This window comes from Acomys russatus, chromosome 28 (assembly GCF_903995435.1).
Source record: "Acomys russatus chromosome 28, mAcoRus1.1, whole genome shotgun sequence".
Classification (NCBI taxonomy): domain Eukaryota; kingdom Metazoa; phylum Chordata; class Mammalia; order Rodentia; family Muridae; genus Acomys; species Acomys russatus.
Window position 1 is genome coordinate 39,942,079 of NC_067164.1, and position 21,692 is coordinate 39,963,770.

Here is a 21,692-nt window from a genome sequence, read left to right on the forward strand (position 1 = left end):
TGAGTCAGCTCAGGGGCAGACACCTGAGACCCCTGGAGCTGTGGCCTCTTCTAGCAGTGTGCTTATCTGTGCTGGACGGTCTCCAGGGCACAGGGAGGACTTCCAAACAGTGGCCAGATGAAGCTAATTTTAGGGTTTTCCTAAATGGACCCAGACACAGTTGTTTTTAATCAGGAAAAGACATAAAATGAAGCATAATGCTGAAAGTCCCCCAAGAATGCAAGACGCAGAGACCAAAACTCGAAAGTTAGAGATGGAAGGACAGTGAGGGTGGCAATCCGCTCAACTTTGCTGAGCTCTGCTGGACCATAGCAAGCAGCTGCGCTGGCGTCATGACTCTCACCATTTCCAGCGATGTGGCTGTGCCAGCTGAGTGATATCGCCAGCTCCTTAACTTGCTTCTTCTAAGCAGAACAAGAGGGGGCCAACCAGTTCCCCCACACACACACACACTCAGGAACAAGAAGAGGAAACAATGTACCGCCTTCTCAGGAGGCTTCTCCTGGCCTTTGCTTTTAGGGGAACTTCTCTTGCATGTGTTAATTTGGGATGCAGAGGAGACTCAAAGAAAGATTATGCTTCCAATCATCCCATAATGCTGGCAGCAGTGCCTATACTAACGTAAACTGTGGCTGCCCTCTGTGGTACAGACACACTTGATGAACACTCTTATTTAAAGATACACCAAGATATTATATGGGTTCATGTGACTTGCATGTTCTTTAATGATTTGGTAAATGCTTACCTTATAGCCACATTGTATATATTTTGGGGGTACCATGTGACATTTCAGTACATTTGAAAAATGTGTTGTAACTAGGTCAAGGGAGATTTACTTCCACCCCAGATATTTTGTTCACTATTTTTGATTTAAGGTTAGTTGTATTTGAAAACTGTTTGAAGTAAGAAATCTTAGAATCATCTGCTTGAGGAAAATAGTTAGGAATAATATGGATTACAAAAATTAAAGAACTGGAAAGCCTACTTTGTGTGACACAGCCATAGCCTACTTTGTGTGTGTGTGTGTGTGAGAGAGAGAGAGAGAGAGAGAGAGAGAGAGAGAGAGAGAGAGAGAGAGAGAGAGAGACTGTATTGGCACATAGAAAACTAAAATTTTTTCTCCAAGGAATATTTTGCCCACATCACTTTAAGATGGGAACCAAAAATTGAGTCTACACGACTGTGGCTTCACACTTGTTTTCATCAGGAACAGCTTTACTATGCTGTAACTATCACTATGTGCCCCACCAACTCACAGTGCACAAGTTTGTGGCTGTGGGTGTATTCAGAGATGCGCATGCATATTCCATCACTTACTCTGCTTATTTAACCCGGAGATGCTTTCCCACAGCTTCTCTTGGATACAACTGGTCTAAAAGGGGAAAGGGGTGTGCCTCAGGAAAGGGGGAGGGAGGCAAACACCAGAGAAGGAGAGAAGTAGGAAAATAGCAATATGGATGGATGGCAAAGCCATCGGAAACATACTATTAACTATTTACCTAAAATAATAGAATTGATAATGCACATAATTTAGTATATAAATACACATATAGAGTTTTAATGAACCCTTCTTGTCTAGGCTGATGGAGATCCTTCCAGGAGCCAAAGACCATCAAACAAAAAACAAAACAAGTATGAGATATGAGAAGCTTCTTTTGAGTTGTTGGTCAGGGTGTCAAGGGTTGGCTCTCTCTCATGTGTGGGTCTCAGGTGGGGCAGTCATTGGTTGGCTCTCTCTCTCTCATGTGTGGGTCTCCGGTGGGGCAGTCATTGGTTGGCTCTCTCTCTCATGTGTGGGTCTCAGGTGGGGCAGTCATTGGCTGGCTCTCTCTCTCTCTCATGTGTGGGTCTCAGGTGGGGCAGTCATTGGTTGGCTCTCTCTCTCATGTGTGGGTCTCAGGTCGGGCAGTCATTGGTTGGCCATTCTCTCATGTGTGGGTCTCAGGTCGGGCAGTCATTGGTTGGCTCTCTCTCATGTGTGGGTCTCAGGTGGGGCAGTCATTGGTTGGCTCTCTCTCTCTCATGTGTGGGTCTCAGGTCGGGCAGTCATTGGTTGGCTCTCTCTCATGTGTGGGTCTCAGGTGGGGCAGTCATTGGTTGGCTCTCTCTCTCTCATGTGTGGGTCTCAGGTCGGGCAGTCATTGGTTGGCTCTCTCTCTCATGTGTGGGTCTCAGGTCGGGCAGTCATTGGTTGGCCATTCTCTCAATCTCTGTTCCATCTTTATCCCTGCACATCTTGTAGGCTGGGTAAATTTTAGGGCAAAGGTTTGTGAGTGGGTTGGTTTCCCCCTTCTTCCTCTTAAATCCTACCTGGCTAGAAAGTGGCCACTTCAGTCTCCATGTTCCCAGCTGCTAGGAGTCTCTGCTAGAGTCATCTTCACATCCTGCCAGGAGCCTACCCTCTCCCAGGTCTTCAGCTTGTCCCAGAGATGCACCCCTACTTGGCTTCCTTTCTCTCTCTCAGCGCTCTGGCCTCCCACCCCTGCTTTCCCCACATCTGATCTCCACTCTGGTTCCCCTCCACACTCTCTCCCACCCAGTTCCCTCTTTTCATCCACTTCTGATGTCTATTCTATTTCCCCTTCCGAGTGGGACTCCATCATCCTCCCTTGGGCTCTCCTTGTTACTTAGCTTCTTTGCGTCTGTGGATTGTGTCATGTTTATCCTGTACTATAGGGCTGATACCTACTTGTAAGTGAGTGCAATGTACATACCATGTGTGTCTCTCTGCGTCTGGGTTACCTCACTCAGCATAATATTTTCTAGTAACATCCATTTTCCTACAGATTTTGGGATTTCTTTGTTTTTAAGAGCTAAATAGTATTCCACTGTGTAAATGTACCACATTTTCTTTATATATTCTTCAGTTGAGGGGCATCTGGGCTATTTTCAGTTTCTGATTGTTACCAATAGAGCTGCTATGAACATAGTTGAGCAAGTGTCCTTGTGGTATGGTAAAGCATCTTTTGGATATCTATCTAGGAGTAATAAAGCTGGGTCTTGAGGTAGAACTATTCCCAGTTTTGTGAGAAAGCACCAGATTGATTTCCAAAGTGGTTGTACAAGTTTGCACTCCCACCAGCAATGGTAGAGTGTTCCCCTTTCTTCACATCCTTGCCAGTGTGTGCTGTCACTTGAGTTTTTGATATTAGCCATTCTGAGGGGTTTAAGATGGAATCTCATAGGCTCCACCCAGCAGCAGATACAAACCAATGTTAAGACCCACAGCCAAACATTAGGCGGAGCTCTGGGAGTTTTGTGGAGGAGTGGGGGAAAGCACAGAAGGACCTGGAGGAGACAAGAGCTGCACAAGAAGACCAACACAGTCAGCTAACTTGGCCACATAGGGGCTCACCGAGACAGAAGCACCAGCCAAAGAGTGCACATGGACTAGACTTATGGTCCCCAACACACATGGGCAGCTTGGTCTTCATGTTGGTCCCCTAGCAAGTGGAGTGGGGTCTGCCACTGACATGGACACTGTGGCCAGATTTTGGATAACTTTCCCCTAGTTGGGCTGCCTTGTCTGGCCTCAGTGGATGAGGATGTGCTTAGTCCTGATGAGACTTGATGTGCCAAGGTGAATTGGTACAGGGGCCAGGGGGCTTTCATTTTCTGAGGAGAAGGGGGGGGAGGGAAGGAGGGGGGAGAGTATGGGAGGGGGGCTGGTAGGAGCAGAGAGGGGCTGTGATTGTGATATAAAGTGAATAAACTAAATTTAGTTTGAAAACACAAGAGAAGGATTTTTAAAACAGTAAAACAATTTAAGGTATTGGAAATAATGTAATATATTAAAATAGCACATAAACTTTCTGATTTCTGGAAGACAGGTCTGGGGCATCAGGGTCATAGTTGGTGTGCATCCTTACATTTGATTGTGCCTTAAGGTTGGTGCTGTACCAGTACACAGGTGCTGTACTCAGTACACAGGTGCTGTACTCAGTACACAGGTGCTGTACTCAGTACACAGGTGCTGTAAGAAACAGCACATTGTTCACTCTGCACACGTCCCTGCTTTGTACACTTTTTGTCACTGCCAGCTGCAGAGGTCTCTGTGGCCTGTGGTCTAGGTACACACTTGAGTTTGCGGAGTTTGGCTAAACAAGCAATGTCTCCCAGATGTTGTGAGGGGAAGGGAGGATGGCTAACAGACCGTGGTATTCCGCAATGGAGGGGAGGCATCCTGGGACCCAGGCTATCTGCCCACCTAAGCATTGTCAGACGCTATCCAGCAGCAAACTACACGCCAGGAAAAGGAAGTTGTGGAAATGGAGTGACCCTTGCACACAACAGAAAGCATGAGGTACTTTTAGAACCAAGGATCAGCCAGCCACCTGCCCAGATGGCTCAGGCTCAGCGGTCACCACAGGAGCCATGTCATTCCTGGTGACAGGAGGCAGGGCTTCCTGTCCTTGTTCTTCCACAGCCTGAGCCATGGGTGTGTCCGTCTGTCTGTCCCTTCCCCTTCTGCTCCTGTCCCTCATGGCTGCCTGCCAGCCAGTGCATCCCAACGCACCATGACTTGTGACTCATGATTTTGGAGTCAAACTCGGGAAATGGAAGCTCTTGATTCTATCACCGTGAGCTATGGGGCGTGTAGAACTAGAGCTGTGACCGTCTCTGTGTTTCTTTGTACAATACAGGACAGTGACTGTCAGAATGTGCCTTGCCACAGGTGACGCCACTTCATGAGGCAAGGGATTGCTTCATTTTGAGAGTAAATGCTGACGCAAGATGACTCTGAACCTTATGTGTGCAAAGGTCCAAGAGACCATACAACATAGATTTACAAATAACTTATCGATACAATATATCATTCCTACCTATAAACACATTAATCCCAGAACACCTAGATGTATGGATGTTTGGAAACCTTGTCAGAGGAACCAAGCTTGTTTGCTGTCTAAAACACCAGCGCAATGAACTGCAAGGCTCCCACTTGGATCCCACTGAGCCTCTCCAGGCCACCTGATGGCGCATCACTACATGCACAGGCAGCACACTCTCCAGTCCGTCCACACGACTGCTGCTCGCCATGGTCAGCCCAGCTGGAAATGACACACTTGAGCTGCTGTTAGTTTCCAGCCCTTATGCCTGGTGTCAGCTCCATGCTTTTAAGCAGGCTGCACTTTGAACCACCTCTGTGCCTTGAATTGACACTGTGCCTTGAACCAACTGTGCATTTTGGCTGCCCTGTTACAGAATAGCTCTCTGGATGTGTATTGCTTTGTGATTTTTGCCTTCCACAAGTCTGCACTTCTGCACATACATGTGCATGTGCATGCATGCACACACACACACACACACACACACACACACACACACACACAGAGGATATGTGGTAATGGTGGTCATGTGTTCTGCCTCTGAACTTACATTGTGGCATAATATGCTTTAGACGTAAGACAAATCTTCCCCCCATGTGTCCCTGCCTTTCTTTATGAATTACAAATAACGTTTACACTCGACCCGATGGTCCTGTTTGTTTCTCAGGAATGTGGTGTCTAAGGGGAGTCTATGCACTCGGCCATGTCTGCTCCTCCTTTGGTCATCAGGTCATCACAGCAGCATGTACTGTTCATCAGGAAGGAATCTACTGATGACAGCACAGTTCAAAAGGATCTGTACATGTGCCGCTATGTGTTATAATTTTGTTTGTCTAGACCATCAACTCACTATTGCTTTTCCTTCTACAGGAAGGAAAACCCTCTCGAGATGTCTTCCAATGATGACTCTGTTGTAATCCCAATGAGAGGAAGTAACGTCGCTGGCATGAGCACCAGTGACATGTGGACGTTGACGGAAGAGGCTGTGTTAAGTTTTCATAACATCAGCTATCGGGAAACAGAGCAGAGTGGCTTTCTACTCTGGAAAAATAGACGTGTGACAGAAAGACTATCAAACATCAAGTAAGTACATGGAATAAAGAGACCACTGTATTCAATAAGCTCTGTGTTTATATCTATGTGTGTGTGTAACTATGTGTTTATATGTGTCTATGTGTGTCTGTAGAAGTGCATGTGTGTGTGTGTGTGTGTAACTGTGTGTGCATGTGTGTCTGTGCATGCACATCAGCAGATGTGTGGATGCTATGACACACGTGGCACAAGGCTCTCCGAGGGCAACCTTGAGCATTGGTCCTCACCCTTACATTATTGGAGACGGACTCTCTCATTGCCCACTGCCTCGTTATCAGGCTAGCAGCCTGATACTTACACACACACATGCACACACACACACACACACGCACACGCACACACACACACACACGCACACACACATGCACACGCACACACACACACACACACACTCTTATACACACACACACACACACATTCTTATACACACACACACACACACACACACACACACACGTACCACTACAGGCACACCCGTATGCACATATAGACACACACATACACGTAGCTCCTGGGAATCCTGCTGCCTCTGTCCTCCATCTCTCCGTAGAGCACTGGCACTGGTGATGCCCGTGCTGCACCCCATCCTGTTAGCTCTGGGGATTTACCTCAGTGCTCACCTTGCACAGCAGGTGCTTCACCCGTTGAACCAGCCTCACCTTGTTATGCTTACAGGAAGATTCACAACCACAGGAAAATTAGTGGGATGGAGACTGAAGGAACAACAGAATGGATTAATGACACAGAAGTTGGTTCTTTGGAAATACAAACAAGCTTGATGGATACTTAGGCATAGCACCAAGACATTTTTATTCAATAAAATTAGGAATGACAAAAGTAATATCAAAGACATACAGTTTAAAATCAAGAAATGATAATGGAATATTGAAATTGTAAATTCCAGCAATTTGAAAATCTAAAAGAATTGTAAACATTTCTATACACACATGTCCTTCTGAAACTTAATGGAGAGTTTATAACAGGCTGGCTGGATCTATCACATGTGAGGAGATGGAAGCAAGGAGGAAATTTCCCATAGCAGAAAGTCCAGCTCCTGACTGAGATATTTCCAAAAAGTTCATTATGAGCTGCAAATAGGAAAAATCAATACTTCATACATTGTTCCAAAAAGGCGAGAAAGCAGCTTCCAAACAACTTCTAAGGACAGAGCACACGTGCCAAGACTCTTCCTTCCAGGCCCAAGCATGGCCACTGTTCTGGGCACTGGTCATCTCTGCTCCTCTGCCTAGAACTTCCACCATTTTCTTCATAAGAAGGGGATGGGTGGGGCAAAGTGTTGACACATCATCTGAATATGAAATGAGTCATGTGAAAGTACCTGCGCTTTCTGTAAGAATATGCACTTTCCGATCTGAATACTGATCCTTCAGTCAGTTTTCTGAGGCATGATTTGTGTTTATTGTGTACACATCCATAAAGAAAGTCCTCTCCTTGAGGGACTACTCGATCCTTCAGTCAGTTTTCTGAGGCATGATCTGTGTTTATTGTGTACACATCCATAAAGAAAGTCCTCTCCTTGAGGGACTACTCGATCCTTCAGTCAGTTTTCTGAGGCATGATTTGTGTTTATTGTGTACACATCCATAAAGAAAGTCCTCTCCTTGAGGGATGTCTCCCAATTCTAAACCGAGCATAATCTGATCTATTTATCAGGGAAGGAAACCGTCTTTTTCCAGGGTTGTGTGTTTTGGTTTTCTATTTTGAGTCAAGTGTTTTCCTTGAGTGTGAATCCTGGCAAAGCTTTCCTGTCCTCTGGAGTGCTGGTTTCTAGTCACTGCATTTCTACCTCAGAAGTATTGGCTTCGGTTGGAGTCTGTTTGGACAGCAACATCACATAGGATTGATACCCAATGGCTCATTGGCTTATTGTGTAGAGGTCCAGCAGGCAGCAAGCAGGGCCATATGATGACACTGAGCACAGGCATCAGCGAGAACCTGTTATAGACTTGACACATAACGGATGTGTGTGCAGACGGGTCGTCACGAGTACCTGCTGCTGGCTTCAAGGAACACTGAGCTTAGATGCATCACTTTTCAAAATGACAAGTGGCTTAAATAATAAGCAAAAGGGAGTTTTGTGATATCTGAGGCATTTTTCTGTTGAGTCCCTACTAACAGTCGACATCTTTTGTAAATAATAGACCTGTATTAATATATATGGTTTTCCCTAAGAGTTTGACTTAATTCTGTCTACAATTTCATTCAGCTTCAATGAGTGTATTCAGTGTAGACCCTGAGCTAATATGACTTCCTTAAATTGATAACATAAACCAGTATGATTTTATGTTTACAGTGGCATCATGAAACCTGGCCTCAACGCCATCATGGGGCCTCAAGATCGGGACAGATCTCTGTGAGTATAAAGAAAGCACGTGCAGGCCCTTTGTCTTCAGCTTCTGTGCTTTAAAACAGCTGCTTCTATAGGAATGATTAAGTGTTGCTCTGTCTATCTAGTCAGGCCCTACGTGCTGTGGGTAATGTGCAGGGCAGACGCATTCTAATTTTGCACAAAGAACAGAAAGTCTGACTAGGTCCACTTTGCTGATAGGAGATGATGAAGTGACTGGCATGAGGTGTCGGCTCATGTTAACACTTCCTGGGATGGGAGATGGTGTTACCATTAGGACGATGGAGCAGAAGTTGCCTTAGGGCCTCGTTCTCACGACACAGCAGCACATGACCTGGGTCAGTCTTCAAGGTCACACAGCAGGGAGGGGGCCCTGTGGGTCATGCCTTGTGCTCATGATTCTGGGCTGTGTGTGTGTGTGTTTGTGTGTGAGTGTGTGTGTGTCTGTGTGTGAGTGTGTATACGTGTACATGTATGTGAGTATGTCTGTGTGTGAGTGTGTGTGAGTGCGTGTATGTCTGAGTATTTGTGTGGGAGTGTGCCTGTGTATGAGTGTGTGTCTGTGTGTCTGTGAGTGTTTGTGTGGGAGTATGTCTGTGTATGAGTGTGTATGTGTGAATGTGTGTGAATATGAATGTATGTGTACGTGAGTGTGAGCATTTCTGCATGAGTGTGTGTATATGTGTGAATGTATGTGTTAGTATGTGTGAGAGAGTGTGCATGTGAGTGTTAATGTATGTGTATGTGAGTATCTATGCATGAGTGTGTGTGTATGTTTTTGTGTGCATGTCTCTGTGTATGAATGTGAACGTATGTGAATGTGTGTATGTGTGTGAGAGAGAGTGTGTGTGTGTGTCTGTGTATGAATGTGTGTATGTGACTGTTGGTGTCTATGCATGAGTGTGTGTGTATGTGTGAGAGAGTTGGTGAGTGTCTGTATATGAGTGTATGTATGTGTGAGAGAGAGTTTGTGAGTGTGTCTGTGCATGAGTGTGTGTATGTGTGTGAGAGAGTTTGTGAGTGTGAGTGTCTGTGTGTGAGTGTGTGTATGTGTGTGTGAGATATTAGTTAAACTGTTGACTTGTTCTCTACTTATTTTTGTCTTACTTAATATGCAGAACTTTTGCTCTGAGTAGCTGAAGGATGAGATAGCTTTTACGGAAAGGAGAAACTAAGCTGCACGGTGCATGTAACTTCCTGCAGGTTACTAAACATCTTGGCTGCGAGGACAGATCCGCGCGGACTATCAGGAGATATTCTGATAAATGGGAGTCCTCGGCCTGCTAACTTCACATTTATTTCCGGTTATGTAGCAAAAGTAAGTGATGATGGGCTTGTAATTATATATGTCCTCTGTGCATATGGGCAGGCGCTCCGCTTATAGACTGTGTTAGTTATGTGATACACTTATGGGACCAACTTTCTCCATGTCAAGTTTCATTTGTCCACATGGCCCGTTCTTCAGCTCTTTCCCCTGCTTAGAAGTGTCTTCTGCAAATAGTTGCAGGCAGCAGTCACCTCAACCCCTGTGCTCTGCCTGGGAGGCAAATGGAAGGGGAACAAAATAATTGTATCAGCCTCTGTATTGGAATTGGTAAATTTGAAGGCTTATTTCTAAGTAGAGTGTTGCCCTGGATACATTGTATGTGTGGACTAGGTTACACATTAGACTGATGGTCTTAGTGATGAGACATCTAATGACAGCTCCTCTTACCCTGCGGAATGACATGGTGATGCACACCGTGACCGTGAGAGACAACCTAGAGTTCTCAGCAGCTCTTCGTCTTCCAATGACAGTAACAAGGGATGAAAAGAAATATCAAGTTAATGAGGTCCTTAGACTTCTGCAACTAGAGAAGTGGCAAATGTGAAGGTAACATGAAGAAAACTCTTCAAAGACTCTAAGCAGTTGGGTGCAGCGGCACATGCCTGTAGCCCCAGCACTCAGGGAGGCAGAGTGAGTCACATCTCTGTGAGTTCGAGGCCAGCTTTGTCTACAAAGTGAGTCCAGGACAGACAAGGCTACACAGAGAAACCTTATCTTTAAGCAAGTGCATGGGGGAGAGGAGACATCTCCATGTGGATAATATGACCCTCTGCCATCAGTTTCCTGTCCTATATAATACATACAGTCAAAGGCATTAATGAGTAAGTGGCTGTTTACTTGATATGAAGGTAGAAATTAAGCTGGAAGCCATCTTAACAGAGGTTAAGCCTGGGAATGGAGTGTGATGCATCAGGGGACAGTACTCCTGCATGGCCTTTTCCCAGTGTCCCTCACATGACCCCTCTACCCTTAGTGTCAAACTCATGACTCATTTGAGAATTTGACAAGAACTTTCTTTCTTTCTTTCTTTCTTTCTTTCTTTCTTTCTTTCTTTCTTTCTTCAGTTTATCATCTCTTCCTCCAGACCTGTGGCTCTCATCCTTCCTAACGCTGTGACCCTTTAATATCATGTTGTGGTGACTCAAACTTTGCTACTTCCTAACTGTAATTTTGCTTCTGTTGTGAATCGTAATGCAAATATGTGATATGCAGGTCATCTGATATGTGACCTCAAAGGGGTCAAGACCCACAGGATGAGAAGCGCTGGCCTAGAGGCCTTTGTGCTAATGCTGTTTCAAAATGTGGTTCTGGAACTGACGTGTGATGCGAGATTGATGACTCCGGCTCTGTGGTTCACCCTGCATTAATTTTCCTTCCAGCATCGTCCTCAGTCTCACCTGCTTTGCTTCTAAATCCTGTCGTGCTTGTTTTTCCCTGTAGCCTCTCCTTTGCATTTCTATCTCATCCTGTCTGTGCTGCTTAGTTTTAACTGTCAACTTGACACAGTCTAGAAGCACCTAGAAGTGTCTAGGAGAGACTGTCACTGAGGGGCAGACAGTCAGGTTGGCGTGTGGACCTTCATTGCTGCAGGTGAGCACTGGCTTGGTTAGGTTAATGGATGCGGGGGACCCACCCCACTCTGGCAGCACCATTCCTTGGCTTAGGCCCTGGGCACCATAAGAATGGGGAAAGTGGGCTGAGCCTTGATGGCCCGCATGCAGGCAGGCCTGCTCTCTGTGGTCCTGACTGGATGGAGGCAGCTGCACCAGGTTCCTGCCTTGACTCCCCTGTGGTGACTGACTGTATTTTTGAACTGTGTGCTGAGATGAAACCTCCCCATCCCTGGTGACTTTTCCTCAGAACATTTTATCTTAGCAACTGCACAGAAAACTAACCTATCCTTTTGTTCTTTCACCCTGCTTAATTATGCTCTGTAAACATTCACCCCCACCTCCCTTGTCAGGTTTTAGGGACACAGCCTTGAGCAGGAGCAGCAGCAAGTGGATCAGGTGACTCCTATGAAGACTCCTGTGTGACCAGGAAGGGCCTTAGATGGGCAGGGAGCCTCCCAGCTGACTGTGTGACAGCTGGCCAGTTTCTTACTGACATACGAAAAAGACTATTATGTGATATTTCTTCCCCAAAAACTTCATTATTAAGCATCCTTGAACAAAGGACATTTGCTCACCTTAGCCATTCCATTGCTAACTATCAGAATGAATAAAACCTTGGCATCCCCAGCTCTGTCAGGTCCACACCCCTTTGCATTCCCCAAATGCACTTCATTATTACATTAGTAGACCCCGAGCAGGCATTTAATTTAGTAAATGATCAGAGATTTTAAATATCAAGTTGTTTCCCTCTTCTGGGTCCCCAAAACCTTCCTGCCTCTCACAAAGACATTGACTCAAAGAGAAGATTATATAGAGGAGTTTGGTGAGCAGACATTTGGTGCTGTGGATAACCGTGGCCCAGAATATAGTTCTCCTGGTTTCCTCCTGCAGTGGTCGTTTCTTAGAACAAGGAGGAATAGGTTGACACTGGCTGTTGATTCCCATGATGTTGGAAGGGCCCTGCTGTTTGGGGCTGTGCTCCCAGTCTGGAGAGCCATGCTGAGCTTGGTGTTAGGTGCAGGACTCCTTCTCCCCAGCAGGACTTCTGGCTCTTTGCCTGACTCCACCTGGTGAGTGTCATTAGACATAGATGCCCCTAAGCACATTTGATATATGGCCCTTGACACAGCTCCCTCCTAGCTCCCCCCTCCCTGCACCTATAGGGTTCCTGACCATGTGATAGGAGCATGCTGCCAAATGCAAAAACAGCATCCCTACAGTGCCTGGTTCCAACCAATGATGTGCACCTGTCCTGGAAACCTCAGCCAAACCCCAGGGCCTATATAGCCTTTGCCCTTCCTGATTAAAATGGAACAGTCTCCTGAAGTAGTTCCAGGCCTGTTTGTCCTCCTTGGTGCCTGCCGCCTGCCAGGCTCTTCTGCACCTCCTGCCTTGAGGGGCTGGTGGCCAACAGCTCCCCACGGACAGAGATGCTGTCCTGGTGGGAAGAATAGCAAACAACCTGCAGTTGACCACACTTTCCTTTTTCCTGAGCAATGGAAATTTGTTTGCTTTGGCTCTGTTTATAACTTGGTTTTGTATGTACCATTAGGCACTTTCCTTTGCTGTGTTGTAAGCAATGAGGAGGGCAACAGTCATTGCCCTAAGTTGCTTACTTGGTTTTTTAGTGACAACACATGAAGGTATCTCTCAACTTCTGGAAAGTCATGAAATATAATAGACTGCAAAAATTTTAGCAGTATAACTTTTTAATGAGCCTCTTTCTACTCTCTTGGTAAAAATAAAACCTCCTTATGCTCCCAGGTGCCCTATTTTGCTCTTGGGATAATGAAATACAGATGTCCTATTACTGGAACATTCTAGCTCACCAAATGACAGTGACTGTGGTGGTTCTTGTTGGTAACAATGGTCATTGATGCTTTAGCCTAGATCTAAGGAACTCAGGAAGAGGACCAGCATCGCAGTGGAGCTGCTCGCTGGGCATCTCATTTTGTTCTTGGATGACCCCACCACTGGCTTAGACTTGAGAAATGCAACTGTTGTCATCTCAGTCCTGAAAAGGTAAGTGCTGAAGGGACATTAGATTTTTATTTACTTAATAGCTGGTCACTTGTGTGCATTTAAGGTGCAGGAGATTGAGAAGCTGCAGAAGTTATTCCTGTTTTTTAAAGGAAATTTTAATTAAAGAAGAGGAGGCATTAGGACCACATACAGGAGCATAGGGGTGGGTGTCTGTGGTGAAGGCAGAGCACTGCTCTAAATAGCATGTCTCCAACACCCTCAAGCACGTGACAAGTGAGCTGTGGCTGAATGGGGACATCTGAACAGAGTGATGGCCAGACAGAAAGTGCATTTGCCCTGAGGCAAAGCATGGTTGATGTGTCTGGAACATTAAAGAGACAGGTAAAACCCAGTGGCCTGAGAGGAGGAAAGTTGCTAGTGCCCTGGTAGGGACACCACAGTCTGAGTGACTTGACAGAAGTTAACTTTATTACAGTTCTGGATCCTGGAAGGTAGATATTAAGGTATCCACAGTCTGCGTGCTGAGGCCAGTCTCACCGAGCTGTGGATGGTGCATCCTCCCTCTCAGTGTGTCTGTGCCCTGATCCTGACCTCTTAAATAGACACAAGTTACTTTAGGACACACTTAGAACATCAATTAGCTGTAATTACCTTTTTAAAGACTCTGTCTCCTGTTATAGCTGCACCATAAGATCTCAGACGTGAGGTCCATCACAAATGAGCTTTTGGAAGGACAGGATTCAGCCCACCACGTTCACGATTGAAGTGTAGGTGTTGGTCGTGTTGGATGTAGATTCCCAGGTCACGTGGGCCACTGTAGGTGACACAGTTTTCCCATGGCAGCAGAGGTGACACAGTAGTGCAGTCCTGGGGAAGGGTGCACAGCCACACCATGGGTTTGAGGTGTCAGCAGGGGGCTGAGATGTGGGGGTTCCTAGGCTAGGGAATGGTGGTTTCTGGGTGTGTTCTGAAGACAGAATATATGGAATTATCTCAGGAATTATCCCTGGATGGGATGCTGGGGAATGGTTTTCAGTGTCTGGGTCCTGAACCCGGGGGAGAATGAAGTGGAAGAAGTGACATGTTCTTCTCTCAAGAAAGCAGTCTGTGGCTGAAATATTTGTAGAAATGGTGCAGTAGTTGGGTTTCACACAGTTTCAAAATTAATCAAGGTTTGAAACTGACTGAGTAACCCCAAGAACCATGTGAGGACCCTCCACCCTGCTGACCTCGGCTCCTGGCTGTTGGCCCTTGCTGTGCTCTCTGTCTTTCCTTCCTGCCCCTTGTTCTTCCTTTGTGCAGCCATCATGGTCTATCACACTAAACAGTCCCTCCCGGGAACTCCAGGAACCAAGAGCACTTCCCACTGTACCTTCCCTGTGAGGCAGTCAGCAAGCAGGGTCTTGCCACCTTCTAGTCTGCAGCCTCCTCAGGGCTCACCAGCTTCCTGCTTGGTTCATGACACTCTCTAAGATGGAGTTCTTGCTCACTTTCCAGTACGAACGCTTCTCTCTGCCCCTGTTTCTCATGCCATTGCTGGTCTTGGTGCATTGTGTGGGGTCATGTTAAGTGTGGCTGATCCCAGTGTTCTGGGTGCACACTCAGGCTCTGACATGTGCTGTTCTCCTTGGTCTCCACACTCCTGCAAGTGCAGCCTAATGTAGATTATATTTTTTAGTGTCTTTTACAGTTTTTATTTAGTGTGTGTGTGTGTGTGTGTGTGTGTGTGTGTGTGTGTGTGTGTGTGTGTGCCCGCGCACAGGCATGTGTGTGTAGAATTCATGTAGAGATCAGTGGACAACTTGGGAGTTGGTTTTCTCCTCCTACCCAGTGGGTTGGTCTTCACACTTGGCAGCAGGCGCTTTGCCTGTTGTGCCATCTCACCTGCCTATATGAACCCTGATCACCTAATCCTGCTTGTGGTTGCTGTTATGTGATATGAAATTACAATAATTCCTCTGGTGATTTATTAACAGTCTGTCATGGAAAACAGTCACCTATTAAAGCATTATTCTGTGCTTTATCTCATCCCTACCAACTAGTTTTCCTGTAAACTAGTAACTTCTGCTCTTGTTTAATTATTCCATGAGCTGACATGGCGCTCTGTGTGGAAAAGTGTCTCTCCTTGGTTCCCGTGTTGTGCAATGGACTGTGATACGCTATTCTTTATTTTTCTGAGTATTAAGTCAATCCTGGGGCTAGTGGAAACCTCTTTCCTGTGAGGTTTTTGTTTGTTTGTTTGTTTGATTGTGTGTTCATTTTTATTCATTAAGAATTTCATATGTTATATTTAAATTCTAATTTGTTCTTAATTAAGGATTCGTACTTTAAAATTTTTTAAATAAAATCCTTTGACTAAGGCTGGAGAGATGGGTTAGAAGTTAAGAGCACTGGCTGCTTTCCCAGAGAACTTGGGTTAAGTTCCCAGCATGCACATGGTGGCTCACAAGCATAGGTACCAGGGGACCTGAGTCATTCGGGCTGACTCCACATGCCCATGGATACATGTGCTGCACAACATACATTCAGGCAAAATGCCCATACATGTAAGGTACAGTAAACAAATACTTTTAAATATTATTTTTAAAAATAAAATTTTACTTTCCCGTAAAAAAAAAAAAATCACCCTTTTCTGTGTTGTGAGGCATCAGGATTCTAAACTGAAGCTGTGGGAGAAGAGACACTAACAGCTGCTCCTAGGCCTTGCTGTGAGCGACCTCTGCTCCTAGGCCTTGCTGTGAGGAACCTTTGCTCCTAGGCCTTGCTGTGAGGGACCTCTGCTCCTAGGCCTTGCTGTGAGGGCCCTCTGCTCCTAGGCCTTGCTGTGAGGGCCCTCTGCTCCTAGGCCTTGCTGTGAGGGCCCTCTGCTCCTAGGCCTTGCTGTGAGGAACCTTTGCTCCTAGGCCTTGCTGTGAGGAACCTTTGCTCCTAGGCCTTGCTGTGAGGGCCCTCTGCTCCTAGCCCTTGCTGTGAGGGCCCTCTGCTCCTAGCCCTTGCTGTGAGGGACCTCTGCTCCTAGGCCTTGCTGTGAGGGCCCTCTGCTCCTAGGCCTTGCTGTGAGGGCCCTCTGCTCCTAGCCCTTGCTGTGAGGGCCCTCTGCTCCTAGCCCTTGCTGTGAGGGACCTCTGCTCCTAGGCCTTGCTGTGAGGAACCTTTGCTCCTAGGCCTTGCTGTGAGGGCCCTCTGCTCCTAGGCCTTGCTGTGAGGAACCTTTGCTCCTAGGCCTTGCTGTGAGGGCCCTCTGCTCCTAGGCCTTGCTGTGAGCGACCTCTGCTCCTAGGCCTTGCTGTGAGGAACCTCTGCTCCTAGCCCTTGCTGTGAGGGACCTCTGCTCCTAGGCCTTGCTGTGAGGGCCCTCTGCTCCTAGCCCTTGCTGTGAGGGCCCTCTGCTCCTAGCCCTTGCTGTGAGGGACCTCTGCTCCTAGGCCTTGCTGTGAGGAACCTTTGCTCCTAGGCCTTGCTGTGAGGAACCTTTGCTCCTAGGCCTTGCTGTGAGGGCCCTCTGCTCCTAGGCCTTGCTGTGAGCGACCTCTGCTCCTAGGCCTTGCTGTGAGGAACCTCTGCTCCTAGCCCTTGCTGTGAGGGCCCTCTGCTCCTAGCCCTTGCTGTGAGGGCCCTCTGCTCCTAGCCCTTGCTGTGAGGGACCTCTGCTCCTAGGCCTTGCTGTGAGGAACCTTTGCTCCTAGGCCTTGCTGTGAGGAACCTTTGCTCCTAGGCCTTGCTGTGAGCGACCTCTGCTCCTAGGCCTTGCTGTGAGGAACCTCTGCTCCTAGGCCTTGCTGTGAGGGCCCTCTGCTCCTAGGCCTTGCTGTGAGGGACCTCTGCTCCTAGGCCTTGCTGTTAGGGACCTCTGCTCCTAGGCCTTGCTGTGAGCGACCTCTGCTCCTAGGCCTTGCTGTGAGCGACCTCTGCTCCTAGGCCTTGCTGTGAGGGCCCTCTGCTCCTAGCCCTTGCTGTGAGGGCCCTCTGCTCCTAGCCCTTGCTGTGAGGGACCTCTGCTCCTAGGCCTTGCTGTGAGGAACCTTTGCTCCTAGGCCTTGCTGTGAGGAACCTTTGCTCCTAGGCCTTGCTGTGAGGGCCCTCTGCTCCTAGGCCTTGCTGTGAGGGACCTCTGCTCCTAGGCCTTGCTGTGAGGGCCCTCTGCTCCTAGGCCTTGCTGTGAGGGACCTCTGCTCCTAGCCCTTGCTGTGAGGGCCCTCTGCTCCTAGCCCTTGCTGTGAGGGCCCTCTGCTCCTAGCCCTTGCTGTGAGGAACCTTTGCTCCTAGGCCTTGCTGTGAGCGACCTCTGCTCCTAGGCCTTGCTGTGAGGGCCCTCTGCTCCTAGCCCTTGCTGTGAGCGACCTCTGCTCCTAGGCCTTGCTGTGAGGGCCCTCTGCTCCTAGGCCTTGCTGTGAGGAACCTTTGCTCCTAGGTCTTGCTGTGAGGAACCTCTACTCTCTGGTTTCAGTCTCTACCGACTCTCCACCACCAGCCACCTAATGCCCCAGCGTATGGCAGAAGGGTTTTTCCTGGGCATAAGTTGCTCTTCCTATGACCTCTTTAATCGTTTTACTTCCACACTAGTTATTTCTTTTTCCCCATACGTCTTTTTTTTTTTTTTTTTTTTTAATCTACTTCCCTTTCCTCCTGTTTCCTCTTCACACTGTGGTTCTGACCTCCATGGGGCCTGACAGTGACCAGCCCACCGAGGCAGGAGGATCAGGAGACAAGATACAGGGCCTGGAAGGCCATGAGCATGACAGGAATAAAACACCATGGGAGCCACTTCAGGACACAGTTCAACCTTAGTCAGGGAGAACAAAAGCTATGTAGCCCCTGGGGAGTAGGTGGGGCTTCCAGGATAAGTGCTCATAATGGTTGGAATCAGGTACTTTTAGGGATGCTTATTTTACATTACGCAGTGTGCTCCTTTCATATAAACAGGAATACAGTACCTAATTATCCTATAGGCACAGGGAGGGGAGAGTTATCAGGGAGATGTGTCAAGGGCCATATATCAAGTATAGTTAGGGGAATCTGTGTCTAAAGACACTCTCCAGATGGAGTCAGACAGAGAACAGGAGGCCCTGCTGGGGAGAGGGAGTCCTGCACCTAGCACCAAGCTCAGAGTGGCTATCTGGCCCTGGAGGACTGCAGCCTCAAACAGGGTCCTTCCAACATCACCCTACTTCCTCCCTTTCTCAAACACATGCAGGCACACACTCACTGTGTAGCAGTGAGCTCACATAGTTAGGTGAAGAGACGTTTGTATTTCACACGGTGTGCTGCTGGTCCTCTCTCTCCTGAGATGGTGGCAGTCTGCATGACCTTCAGACTTAGGGCAGAAGGACAGAAGGCCTGCTGAGGCCTCTCCTGGAGGTGGGGCATCTCTGTGACAAGCTGGAGACCTAAGTCAGGATAAACTCCTAGAAGGCTATGAGGGGGACTCTATCAGAGACTCTGAGAAGAAGGGGACCTAGAGACTGCAGAGGACCCCCTTTAACTAGACAGGACTCCTGGTAGATGGAGGGGAGCACCAATCACCCACAAAAATTTTGACCCAAATTTACCCCATCTACAAAGATGTGCAGAGATAAAGACAGAGCAGATAGAGCAGAGATTGAGGGAAGGTCCAACCAGTGCCTGACTCACCGCAGGGGAGAGCGCCAACCCTGACACTATGAAGGATACTCTGCTTTGCTTGCAGAAGGGAGCCTGCCAGAGTTGTCCTCTGAGAGGATCTACCCAGCAGCACTTGAAAACAGATGCTGAGACTCACAGGCAAACACTGGACAAAGTGTAGGGAGCCTTGTGGAAACGTGGGTGGAAGGAGAAAAGGACCTGAAGGTGACAGAAGGTCCATAGGTGACAGGAGGTCTACAGGTGACAGGAGGTCCACAGGACCAGCAGAGCCAACTTACCAGGGCTCAGAGGGGCTTGCTGAGAGTGGAGCACCCACCAGGAACCATGCACGGATGGATCTAGGCCCCGTGCACAGATCTACCTCATGGGCAGCTCAGGCTTCATGTGGGTCCCCTAGTAAGGGAGAGGGGGGCTGTCTCTGACATGGACTTTGTTGTTGGTTTTTTGATCTCCTCCCCATGGTGGGACTGCCTTGCCAGGCCACGGAAGAGAACACACTCAGTTCTGATGTGATTTGATGAGCTGGTGTGGAGGGGAAGTGGCGCTCCCCTTTTCTGAGGATTACGGGAGGGGGAGTGGGAAAGGGAGGGAGGGTGGGACTGGGAGGAGAGGAGGGATGGGTCTATGACCAGGATATAAAGTTAAGAAAGAAAGAAAGAAAGAAAGAAAGAAAGAAAGAAAGAAAGAAAGGAAAAAATTAAAAGAAGAAGTCCTATTCTTTTAAATAGAATCCTGGAGCTTGGCTTCTGTGTTAGGGGCATAATAAAGTGAGATAAGACGCTTATTAGGAAAATTCAAGCTGAAATGTGAACAGAGAGTATAACTTCATGAATAAAATATTTCGTCAAGAATGTCAAGGTTTTGATATCCAGCGACTTGTGAAATTTCCCTCTTTGAACTTAGGCTGTCTAAGACGGGACGGACAATTATCTTCTCCATCAATCGGCCTCCATACTCCATCTTCAGATCCTTTGATAGCCTCACCTTAGTGGGCTCAGGAAAAGTCATGTTTCACGGGCCTGCGCAGGATGCGTTGGAGTACTTCAAAGCTGCAGGTATGGTTGGCTTTGCTGTGACAGCTCCTTCATTCACGGGATCTCAGAAGAGAGCAGGAGCCCTCAGGGATGTTGTTTGACCCTTGTGAACACTTACTGTGTGTGGCTTTCTCCAGTTTAAATGCTTTTGGTTAGTTTGGTGACAGGATTTTTGTTATCTTAAGAGTACTGGCTTGCTGTTCAGGTCTGTTTTCTTTCTGCTGTTCTGTATGCATGCCCCAGTTCTAGTATTCTTAATGCAATTCTTGTTCTGCATGGCAGTGGTGACTCTCTTAGTTGACATGGTGACGTCAGGCCGTTATTTGTCATGTGAGCAGCTTTGGAGAGCCTCAGTTCTTGCTCACGTAGCAGATGGCCTTGAGTTTTTCCCTACTGTGTGTTCTGTCAGGCCGTTATTTGTCATGTGAGCAGCTTTGGAGAGCCTCAGTTCTTGCTCACGTAGCAGATGGCCTTGAGTTTTTCCCTACTGTGTGTTCTGAGGCTGAGGAGGGGCAGAGATGTCACTTAACCTAGCAGTAACTTTGCATCCGGGTTCAAGCTGTGCTTAGGAGGAGATAGAGACTTAAGTTGACCTCTGTGGAGTTATACCTTTGATCTGCCATTTTTTCAGAGTTGGGTTGGATGAGGAAATATTTTTAATGTTCATAAGTCACTTTCATATTTTTAGAAATATGGATATAGTTATGAAGGATTCTCTTTGACTCCAAATATTGGTTTTAAAAATATGTGTGGGTTTACTTGTGTTTGTCTTTATTGGTTTTTAACTAATCTTTGTCATTTAAAAATGTGTAAACATCTGTGATTCTGTGGAGTCCAACAAAAATTTAGGCAAAGTTCAAATGATTGTTTCACAGGAAGAGTTTACATACATACATACATAAACATACACACACACGCGTGTGTATATACATACATTCTGTATACACGAAACGGAAACAGATTGCTGAAATATTGTGTGAATGTACATACATGGATGTGTGTATGTTTTTAATATAAAAATAGATTATTGCGGGAAGAGCAGGAAGAGGAAGAAGCCAGATTCTCTCTTCCCTCCCCTCCCCTCCCTCACTCTCTGAAAAAAGGGTCCTCAGGTTTGTGTTCTTGGCCTGCATTCTCTGTAGGTTACAAATATGATTCTCAGACCAACCCTGCAGAATTCTTCCTGGATGTCCTTAGTGGAGGTGTATCTGCTATGTTAGATACAGAAGAAGACGGCCATGGAGGTATGTGTGTTTAGAGTCACAGATCATTGATTTCATCAAAGCACAACAATGTGGCTCATTGGAATATAGCCTTTTTGTGTTAATTCTGTGTCCTAGGTTGTGGGTGGGTTTTTCCTCTTGTTCCTAAGCTCTCAGAATAATGACTCATGAGACTCAAATATATTTTCAAATACCTAGGCCATATAGCTAGTCTCTTCTCTGACTAGCTCATAACGTAGCATATTCCATTATTTCTGTTCTACATTCTGCCATGTGGCTGGTTACCTGAACTCAGGCACCATGTGTCTGTCGTCTTCACATGTTGGCGGCTGAATCTTGTGCACCTGGTACTATCCCAGAATGCTTTCTGCTTCCCAGATGTTCCACTTCCTGTTTCCTGCCTAAGCTATAGGCCACCAGATGTATTATTAACAGGGGCTTACATCCACATAGTACACAAGGTATTCCTTCTACAATTCCTGTTTTAATCCAATAAAAGGCTCTTTATCTTTCAATAATAAACTAACATACAATAATAACAATTATGAAACAGTCATGAGAATTATTATTTAAGACTGATGTTCACAATGTCCAGTCTGTATGT

At 46.9% G+C, this 21,692-nt stretch overlaps 1 protein-coding gene across 1 annotated transcript in view; it reads left to right on the plus strand.

Annotated features, from left to right (window-relative positions):
- Positions 1-5,715: 5,715 nt before the first annotated feature.
- LOC127210814 (ATP-binding cassette sub-family G member 3-like) overlaps positions 5,716-21,692 on the plus strand; it is a 37,039-nt gene continuing 21,062 nt past the window's right edge. Inside the window, exons 1-7 of the mRNA XM_051170560.1 lie at positions 5,716-5,909; positions 8,233-8,292; positions 9,490-9,608; positions 9,991-10,153; positions 13,117-13,248; positions 19,735-19,886; positions 21,008-21,109. Of these exons, the coding sequence (XP_051026517.1) occupies positions 5,716-5,909; positions 8,233-8,292; positions 9,490-9,608; positions 9,991-10,153; positions 13,117-13,248; positions 19,735-19,886; positions 21,008-21,109 (922 nt within the window). The remainder of the gene's footprint in view (positions 5,910-8,232; positions 8,293-9,489; positions 9,609-9,990; positions 10,154-13,116; positions 13,249-19,734; positions 19,887-21,007; positions 21,110-21,692) is intronic.